This window comes from Myotis yumanensis, unplaced genomic scaffold (genome assembly GCF_028538775.1).
Source record: "Myotis yumanensis isolate MYYU_CA2020_CCGP unplaced genomic scaffold, mMyoYum1.0.hap1 SCAF_15, whole genome shotgun sequence".
Taxonomy (NCBI): Eukaryota; Metazoa; Chordata; class Mammalia; order Chiroptera; family Vespertilionidae; genus Myotis; species Myotis yumanensis.
In genome coordinates this window covers 28288257-28299185 of record NW_027223766.1, presented here as the reverse complement: position 1 = coordinate 28299185, position 10929 = coordinate 28288257, and the positions used below count along the sequence as shown (strand labels likewise).

Sequence of the window (10929 nt, the reverse complement as noted above, 5' to 3'; positions counted from 1 at the left end):
CTTAAGTCAGATGTGAGACCGAAACAAGACAACATATATAAAGTGCCTGAAACATATTGATTTCCCAGTGTTAATTGTTATCAATATTATAAGGATGTGGACCAATGATCTGAGTCATAAGATCCCGGTATCTGCTGTGTTCTTTAACACAGATGGGTTCCTGCTTTATTTTATATCTCTACTAGAGGCCCGGAGCATGAATTCGTGCACGGGTGGAGTCCCTCGGTCTGGCCGGTGATTGGGGCCAATCGGGGCCGTCTCGCCCAGTCTTGATCAGGGCTAATGGGGGGTAGGGACCTTGGGAGTTTGGCTGGCTGGCCAGGGGGAGGAGACCATGGGAGGTTGGCCAGCCGCGGAAGGTTGTCTGTGGGTGCACACTGACTACCAGGGAACAGCTCCTGTATTGAGCATCTCCCCCCTGGTGGTCAGTGTGCGTCATAGTGACTGGTCAACCAGTCATTCGGTTGACCGGTTTTAACAGTTGATTAGGCTTTTATATATATAGGTTTTATGCTATATTTAATTTATTGATTTTATGATATCTATTTAGAGGGAGAGAGTGAAAATCCATTCTAAATAAATAAGTAAATAAGTGGGTAAGACAGAGGACTTTTTGGATGTGTTTGTGTGTATGTGAAACCAGAGTATATTCGTGACTTTTGAATTCCTCATTAGATTTCGCTGAGTTATAGGACAAACAAGACTTCTCAGCAAGTTTCATTGGCTGGTTTTACAGTTCTTTACATTTCGTCTATTGTAATTCCAGTACTTTTATATCTCTCTCCACCAAAGTCCTCTTTTTTGAACTCCATTTCTATGAATTGATGATACTATTTCATTACTTGCTCAGAACATAAAGCAGAAAAACAAATAGTATGTGTCTTAATCTTGTCTCTTCTGTCTTATTTTCCCCAGTACATTGTCCCTTTAAAAATGATGGTGAGTCATTTTTTCTACTCCTCCCCATGTCTTGTAATTTTATCTCAGTAATGTCTCAGTGATATTTTATACCACATAGTGGATTAATAAATATATAGGATCCTGAAATGTCACTAATTTCCTCTTAAATACAACCAACTGAACTATTGTCATGTAATATGGATTCTTTGTACTGGAGTTTTTTCAGGATTCTTACATTCTTAAAAATATGGAAGATACCAAAGACCTTTTGTTCATGAGTATTATATTTATTAATATTTCCTGTATTCAAAAATATAAAAAACAGACTTTAAAAATATTATTTACTAATTTATTTTAAATAATAAATTTATTATGTATACATAAATAATCTATTTTATCAATAAATAATATATTTTCCAAAATAAAAAAAGTTTTACTAAAAAGAGTAGCATTGTTTTACATTTTTTACAGCTCTCAATTTCTAGTTTAAGAGAAGAGAGCTTTATTCTACTATCTGCTTCTATATTCAATCTGTTGCAATGTGTTGTTTTGGTTAAAGTACATGAAAAAATAATCTGGTCCTCCACAGAAATATAGTTGGAAAAGGAAAGAATACTTTAATAGCCTATTTAGATAACTGTGGAAGGTCTTTGATAGTACATCAAAATTCTACAGGTGTTTTTTTTTTTAATGACTGATTGCAACATGTAATCTAAAACCAGATTAATGAACTTTTTGTATCTGGTATACTCACAGGATAATGACAGTGGAAAGGCAAATCACATCTTAGTTACAGTAGAAAAAATAGTTTTTTCCTTGTTGATTCCATGAAAGTGGCCCAAAGATATATAGCGATGCCCAGACCTCACTTTAAATATCACTGCCATATACCGCCATACAGAAAGGTTGTAAGAAAAAAATAATATTTCTTGGGATACAGAAAACCAATATTACTGAGAAATTATGCAAGAAACTGTTAGGTAACTTGTCTAACATTTGCCCAGTTAACTCAGGATAGAACTAAATTGGGATTCAGTGTTCTTCTTTTATCTCTCTTATAGGATATAGTCCTTCCCCAAAATGTGGAAGTGAGGAAATACAGAAGCATGAAGTATATTTTTCTCTAGGAACTTTAATTCTCAAATGATAAATTAGATGTTACAGTTACTAAACATCAAGTGTTAGAAAGAATATGGATGGTCTTTTAGCCTTGCTAAAAAAAATCACATTGGGTAAGATCTTCCAGTTGAATGGAAAACAAATATCCCAGATAAAATTTAGGAAAAAACGGGCAGACCAAAGTAGGAATGTGAAAGAAGAGTTTGGGAGAGGCCAAAGAGTAGATAATACAGTCAACAGCTAGTGCACCAAAGTCCTGGGAGAAGAGAGATGAACTCTCTCCCGTGTCAAAGTAGAGCCACCATGTTCTCTTCCAGTGCTCAGAGTTGATGAATGGGGAGGTGACTGAATACCTATCACTTTAAAGACTTCTCTTTGTCCTCTTCTCCCCTGATGATGCCCCCATTCTGATTTTCTCTTCCAGGCCAATGAAAGAACAGGGTTCCTTGTGCTATTCACCAATGCCTTTGTTACTTTGGCTCTATCAACATAAAATAGCTGAAAGGATAGAAGGAGAATAAAGAAAATCAAAGAAATACAAAAATGTCCATATTAGTGCCATGTGTTTCATATGGTATGGTGATACATGCAAGTATCACATCACTAGTTCTGCTTTAACTGGAAGAAGGAGAAGAGAATTAGCATCTACTGCAACTTCCACATGCATAAAACCCTGTTCCATGCTGTGGATAAAGCAATTAAAATATCAATTAACACCAAGCAGAAAAACTTTTTTTTTTTTTTTTTTTTTTTAAAACCAAAGCAAACCTTGGGATCAACTTTATTGCTGATGGTTGTGGCCTTTTCTTTCCCACACCCTCACCTCTCTGGTGGTCCAAAGTCCCTCCAGGATAGCACAGTGCTTAGGTTCTTCTGGACCAGAGGCAAAGGGAGACAATCTGCCCCCCACTTCTGCCCCTGCTCAGTCCCTCCCCTGTCCCCACCCAACCCTATTGCACATCAAATCATGTAAACATGGCTACAGGCATGGCCTGGAATAGCAGTGAGGCAGATTGATGTGTTAACGGATTTGGGACCAGGAGCCAGACCCAAGTCACCCAGTCCCACCCCATGCTAAGGCCCACAGTTAAATCTGGAAAAACAAGGGGCCTGGTCCCAAACTCTGGCTCAGATTATGCAACAGTGCAGATGGCTCAGCTCCCTTCTGCCACCCACCCTCTCAGATTCCAGGTCTTAAGGATCACCCACTCCTGGTGTCGCTTCAGGACTGGGTAGCAGATGGCAGTGTCCAGTTTTTCCCCTCTCACCCCCAACTAGAGGTCACTGGTGTTGGGTCTTCCTAGATGCCCTGGGGAAACCAGAGACAGGCAATGGCAGTCTGTCCAGTCCAAAAGCCCGGATCAGCTCTGCCCGAACAGCTGCGGTGAAGGTCTTCACCAGACAGAGAGTGGTGAGGCCCGCAAAGATTGCATTGTAGAGGAATACGATGTAAAAATTGCCCAGCCAGTTGAAGCGTCCAAAATCACCCAGCAGGTCAAAGCGAGTGAGTCCTAGGGTTCGAGAGAAGACAGGAAGTGCTGAGCTTAGGACCAGGAGACAGACACAGTTCCCGATTATCTGTGTCATGGCTGTGTCTTGCCATCTGGGCCGCAGGCCCCGGAAGAGTGGAGAACTGTAGAATCCCACGATCGAGGACACCATCAGATAAAAGATGAGTACAACCTGAATGACAGCACCAAAGGAGCCCAGCTTGGAGAAGGAGACCTGGCCCAGGGAGGCACCCTGCATGCCCCGGGGCATGGCAGCCTCATCGATGAGCAGCTCCAGGATGTGGATGGCCACAATGAGCACGGATAGGCCCGTCAATAACAGCAAGCACAGCATGGCCAGGGGATAACCCAGGTTCCGCTGCCAGGCTGAAGCCTTCCACCGCTTCTCCAGTAGGACCCTCTGTGTCTGCAGAGCCAGCACCTGTCTGTGCAGCAGCTCCATGTCCAAAGGCAGCCAGCAGGAGGTGGGATTGCAAATCCTGCGGGTCAAAGCTGCTTCCTCAAAGCAGAATGTCTAAGAAATTTTACACTAATCCCATTAAATCATTCTGATAACTATCGAGTCTTCCAAAATAAGAAAATGCTTCTAATGTTCAGGAATTAAACATTTTATATCTCATAACCTACATTTTGTCTATTTGTTTATTTCAAGAAATTATGCAAGGGAAAACAAATAGTTTACAAATCTAGGTATGTTTCTATTTTGTGTGTGTTATTTTAGCAAATAATGTAGTTATGTTAGGAATAAAAATATAATTCTAAAATAACTACTTGGTGTTCAGTTTGGTTCACAAAATTAGATTTGGTTAAAATTTAACTGTACTAAACCAACTTTAAATAGAAACTTTTTATTAAGCATTTTAAGAGCATTTAATGTAAGGCTTTGATATTTTGGGGGAAGGAACAAGTCATATGTTGGTTTGAGAATCCAAAGACTTGCAAGGGTTTTACAATGTTTTTCTACAATAACTAAAAGACATAAAAGTTGCCATGAACTTTGTACTGTTAAATTTGTCACTTACATAGTAGTAATCCTTGGTAAAATATTTTTTAAATTGTTGTTAGTAACCAGATAATGCTAGTGATCAAATACATTAGTTTTTAAATTTCCCACCAACTAGAACAACATCTACCTGCCCTTTATTTTTTCTAGGGTCTTGCACAGTACCTGGGACATAGTAGTTGCACAATATTTGTTGAATATTTCTAATGAAAAATGTGTAAAGGGGTATTGTCCGTATTATTAATTTTAAATAAATTTAGAAATACTGAACATATTTTGGTTCTCCGTTACCCACATTTTTACTGTCTGGGTGCCATCTCTAAGGCAGGGGTATGGATGGAGTTATTACAGGGACAGGGAGGGGAGAGGATGGATCAAACTGATCCAGGAGGGGTCACTGGTAAAAACGCAGAGCCAAGAAAGAAAGCAGAAAGTCCTGTCTAAGAAGTCTGCTGAATCTGGAAGGAAAAGGGCCAAGAGAAAATGGAGAAGTGAGGCAATATCTGGAATGAAATAGCCTGTAAGGTCAGCAGGCAATGGCATTAGAAATTAATTAATTGAGCAGTGAGCAAGATATAAATCTATGCACATTGGCCATGCAGTGAATGGAAGTGTCTACATCTTCCAAGGAATGTAGCAACTCCCAGCACACCAAACCTGCCCAGACACCATCGTTACTCCATTTAATGCTTCAATAGAGGAGAATAGTCCTTTTTTTAAAATTAAATTTATTGGGGTAGCATTGGTAATAACATTATAGAAGTCTTAAGTATACAATTCTATGATACATCATCTGTACATTGCATCGTGTGCTCACCGTGTAAAGTTTAGTCTTCTTTTGTCATGTATTTGATCCCCTTTACTCTCTTCATTCTCCCACCACTGCCCTTTCTCTCTAGTAACCACCATACATTAACTGTGTCTATGAGTTTGAGTTTTCTAGTTTTGTTTATTTGTTGTTTTTTGTTTTATATCCCACATATGAGTGAAATTGTGTGATTCTTGTCCTTTTCCATCTGACTTATTTCCCTAAGCATGATGCTCTCAAGATCTATCCATGTTGTCGCAAATGGAAGCATAACATCCTTGGAGGAGAATATTTCTATGAGTAAAGTATTATCCTCCCCCTGCCTGTGGGACTAAGGAAAATAAGAACAGTGTCGTTTCTCTAGCCAAAATCATCTTTGCTTCACCCTCAGTGGATCTATGAAAACTACTGCTTGGGAACACTCATCAGTATTAGAGATAGAAGCCTATTCATTTAAACCCAGAATGTTTACACCCTCTTAGACCTACTAATCTAGTTCTTTCCTCCATTTGGAGATTATAATCCATTTAATACCATACTTATTTAAATGTAACTTTATTCTTTCTCTCACTTCCCAAGTCTATAACACTTGAACTCAAAAAACATGTAAGTCACACCTGCTACACAAAAAGACATTTAATATATAAGTGAATAAATCTGTCAATGCATGCATGCATGCTTGAATGAATGAACAAATGAATGCTTTTCAAATTTAGGACAAGAGGTGAAAAAGGTGACAAGTTATTTCAATATCAGTGCTCTTTGTCTATACATAGAAGACACAGTGTAGTTCCAAGAAAGATTATAATGACATAAGTAAGGGAAAATAAAGTAGAAAAAAATGGCAAGCTTTATTATGGCTTATTTGTTAGAACAAATATGAAGACAAAAAAAGATTTGAAGACAGAGTGCCTAGATTGGAATAATTGCCCTGTCACTGACAAGTCATGTGAACTTGTTAAACAGAGATGACAAGAATACCTCACCTTATAAGGTTTGGGAGAGAACTGAGTATTTTAGAGCAATAGCTGGCACACCCAGAAGGCAAATTGAATGTCCTTAAGGGCCACAGTTTTAACAACTGTAAACAACTAGGCTGTGCTTAAAAATGATTTGCTTTGAAAGAGTCATGGTCACTGTACCCTTACCTCTAAGAAATCGACCACTGCATTTCAGAGCTGGGCCAGCAACTCATCAATCCTCTCTAGGATCCCACTCCAGGCTGGAGGTGCAGGGGGACTCCTGGCAGAGGGCAGAACACCCATGTCCGTCTTGTTTTTCTCTATAAACCAAGTTCATCCGCCTACAAAAACATCAGGAAATGTGCTCACTTCAAGGGCAGGATCATTTCAGCCCTGAATTAGAGAATTGGCATTCCTCTTGTGGATTTCAACACACACACACACACACACACACACACACACACACGCCACTAATACAGGCTTTAGGTTAAGACGTTTAAATGACATGTTCTCTCTCCATCTCCCGTCTTTCCCTCCTCCCAACCTCCACTCCCTCTCTGGCCTTTTTTATTATTTGTTTACAAGTCTTGAATTTCAAGCCACTAAAGAATCAGGTCATTTTCACTTTAAAAATGACTTTTCATTCAGGAAGGAAATCCGTAGGAGCAACAAGGCTTAGCTGAACCCTTACTAAATAGTTTCATGTCCTAGTGATTCAAGGCACTGGCACTCGGGCGATCCCTCGCATTATTCTCTGAATGCCATGACCTATATGTCAAAGTGAGAGGATGCTTGGGGATGTTTCTTGTCTTTGACAGGCAATGCTCCGGGGACAAAGAGGTTCTTTGACTGGGCAGTCATGATGGCCGCGAGGTGGGAGCCATAAACCAAGCAAGCCTGGGCAGAGCGCATGCTGACATTTTTCATTCCTAATATCCCACAAGTATTTCAGCTTCAACAGAGCCTCTGTGCAGATGAAAAGGAACTTTTTTGTTTTTTGATTTTGTTATATTATGTTTGAAAATTCCTACCAGCCTCCCAATTACCCATTTGAAGATAAACTGGCAGAACTATTTTCACCACCTTCATATGCTCCATTTTGCAAGCAAAAAGGAACATGAATATTAGTGTTGTTTTCTAACCAATATGAGATCCATGCCTCTTTTTCCCCAGCCTGCCTCACCTTTTTTTTTGTCTGTGAGGTTTCAAAATCCTATTGTTTAGCCTCACCTGCCCACAGCTGGGCCCCCAGTGATGTGCAAAGTAAGCAGACTAGAACCCAGACATTAAAATTTTAAAGAATAAAAAAAAAATAAAAGGCTAGGGAAACTTTTGTAAACATGAATGACCTATTCTGAAAGACAAGAACAGACATTTTGCACAAAGACAGATTGAGACGTGTGGGGGGCAAAACTGCCAAAGTCAGCAGGGGGCGGATGTATGAACCATAAATGTCTTTAAAAAGCAGCTACAGTGCATTTTTTTGAATGGGAGAGTTTATTTCATACCTTTTATAACCTCGCTTGTTATTGGGTGGCTTGTTTCCTCCATCTAGCAATAGTTCATAAGACTTTTGTTCCCATCAAACATTCAACCTACTTCTTTGGTGGAAAACTTCAGAGCTTCCCTCCCTCCCTTCCTTCTTTTCTTCCTTTCTTTTTTCTTCTCTTCAAACATCTTTTTGAATGTGTGTTATGTGACCGACACTGGGCTCAGTTCAAAGGAACAAAACCATCAAAAGTAATAACACAGTTCCTTCCCTTACAGTTTCTAGGCTGGTTGGGGAGAGATATAAAATAGATAACTATGTACACACCAGTGTAACTACCATGGAAGCAAAGTCTAGACTCTAGGGAGTGATAGAAGCCTGTACTGAAGACTTCACCTCATCATGGGTGTCGTAGAATTTTCCCTGAGAAATGGCATTGAAGCTCACAAATGAAGGGGAGAAAGTACACTGAAGTATCACAGAATTTTTGATAGAATTCTGTTTAGGATACAATTAGAGTGGGAAAGAAAGTGAGAGATTCTATCTAGGAAAGAAAGAGAGGTTTGGAGCTTTCTAGAGGAGGATATATTTGAGCTGGATATTAAAAAAGTACAAGTACCTAAAATCAAATTAAATTCCCCAGCAAAATAATATTGACTTCCATTCAACAGATTCACGCTTCTTTACTGTACTTAAGATTGTCTTAACTTTGCTGTCTGATCTTGTAGATTTTTCTTGATTTTCACCGGTTAGTATCTCTTTCCTCACTTTGTAAATTTATAGTAAAAGGAAGAATTCACAACCAAAATCATCTCCCTTTTTTGTTATGATAATAAAACTCAATAGTAATCCCAACTATGTTTATAAACTATCAGAAGGGAATAGTGATAACAATAGTTATCAGTGAGAATGAAATTATAGGTAAGTTTTCCCTTTTTTACTTTGTTCCTAGATTTTTCAAATATCTATTGTTTTTTTAACCAAAAAGTTTATATATCTTCATCTTAAATTTTTTTTGTGTGTTTATAAGCAATGTCACTATCAAGGTTTTTACTATATTATTCTTCGTTAAACGCCGGTCATCTGAAATTCACACTTCTTTAAAGCTAAGGTAATACATATAGATTTCTAAAAGTTTAGGCTTACTTTCTATCTCTACTCTCAACTTTTTCCTGCTCTGTTTTAGACAAATATCTAACCCAGCCTTCAATTTCCACCCCAAAGGCATTGTGAGTTGCTATTCTGGAGTGATAGTACTGACTGGGTAATGGTGTCTTCTAAGTGATCCTGTTAATACAGATAGCTTCTCTCCCAGACTATTGTTCTATTTGTTGTTATACAGGACTTCATTTTTGCCTTCACTTTTGTGACTTGTATCAATCTTTTCTAAACACAATTTTAGAGTGTTTATTTAAAGCTGTAAAGGTGAGAGTAGTTTTACTTAAAGTTAAGCTAATGTTCTAAAGATAATATATTGCATTTTTATTATAAAAGTGATCAAGGAAAGAATTTTTGTCATCTTACAACCCTAATATACTTCCTTCCAACAGCTAAATTAAATCAGTTATTTCTCATTATTCTACCTCCTTTTTAACACAAAATATCAGCACACAGCCATTTTCTTAGCATTTGTGAGTACTGACTGAACACAGGGCTTTAGCCAGGAGTGTGGCGTTGGCCATGTACCCTCCATACAAGGTTACAAGTAAGTAGTGGAAACAATTCTTGTCGTGCTCACAAGTTCAGTGAGAAAATGTTCAAACTTCGCTATAAAATGTAATGTTTTCTGTTTTTTTCTTATTTAACAGAATAAGCATGTTACCATTTATCTTGAGCTTTCTAAGAGTTTTTATCATAAAAGATTATAGCCCTTTTGTCACTTTTTTTACACTCATTGAAATGGTTGTGTGTTTTCTTTCTTTTTTTTTATGATATAATGAATCACCTTAATTTATTTCCAAATGTTAAATCACTACTTGCTTTTATGCATTAAACCCAACTGTGCTGTGATACGCTATTCATTTTGTATATCACTGGATTTCATTTGCTAGAATTTTGTTTAGGGTTTTTGTAACTATGTTCATGAGAGGGAGATTAGCCTATTATTTTCATCTCTTATCATGTGCTCTTAAGATTCATTGGGAAATGATCCCTCTTTCTTTAATCATCTTGTACAGGTGGTAAAAGTAGTATGATGTCTTCCTTAAATGTTTGGAACAATTTACCACTGAAATTGTGGATGAGTAAACTGAGCCCTAGAAGGTAAAATCATATGCCCAAAGTCACCCAGCAAGCTAATGGAAAAATTAAAACACAGCCCAGGTTTCCAGACTTCCAGTTTAGGACTGTGCTCACTCTGCTCATTTCAGTGTAATTTTTATTATGCTATCTATAGTAATTAGAATTAGTTCTGAAAAATAGAAACCATTCTGGGTATCTGAAGTAAAATGCTGTTTAGCAGTGGTTCTCAACCTTCTGGCCCTTTAAATACAGTTCCTCATGTTGTGACCCAACCATAAAATTATTTTCGTTGCTACTTCATAACTGTAATGTTGCTACTGTTATGAATTGTAATGTAAATATCTGATATGCAGGATGGTCTTAGGCGACCCCTGTGAAAGGGTCGTTCAACCACCAAAGGGGTCGTGACCCACAGGTTGAGAACCACTGATATATGGTATTAGACTCCTGTACCTATTGTTGGTCTGGAGCAGGTAGACCACTTTGTGGAAGTTCAAGAATAGCGTAGAATTCACCACCAATGGTCTCTGTTCCCTGTAGCACTGAGGTGGCAGGTTCTCAGAAGGAATCAGGGAGCCACGAAACACACCCATGTTCACTGTCTGCCATGCAGATCTTACATGAGTGCCTCCCATAGGCTAACCTAATAGAACACCATGGAATCAGGTAAATACTGTTTCCCAGAATCAAACTCATGAGGAACAAGGAAGAACTTAAGATTGTAGTGATATATCTGAGCAACAACAATGTTTGGCATCAAGTCAGAGTTTGAAATAAATAGTATGCCCATTTTTTCCTGCAGGTACTTTGGTAATGTCCTGGATGACGGACAATAAGGATAATAGCCTTATTATGTCGTGAACTATTTAATTAATGACTTTCCCTCTTAAACTATT

At 38.3% G+C, this 10929-nt stretch overlaps 1 protein-coding gene across 1 annotated transcript; it reads right to left on the bottom strand.

The window, feature by feature from the left end:
- Nucleotides 1-2764: 2764 nt before the first annotated feature.
- LOC138992919 (protein LMBR1L-like) lies at nucleotides 2765-4030 on the bottom strand. Its single transcript, XM_070391913.1, has one exon. It carries the CDS (start codon nucleotides 3970-3972, stop codon nucleotides 3301-3303), a length of 672 nt encoding a protein of 223 aa, XP_070248014.1. The 5' UTR covers nucleotides 3973-4030; the 3' UTR covers nucleotides 2765-3300.
- Between the last annotated feature and the right edge of the window lie 6899 nt (nucleotides 4031-10929).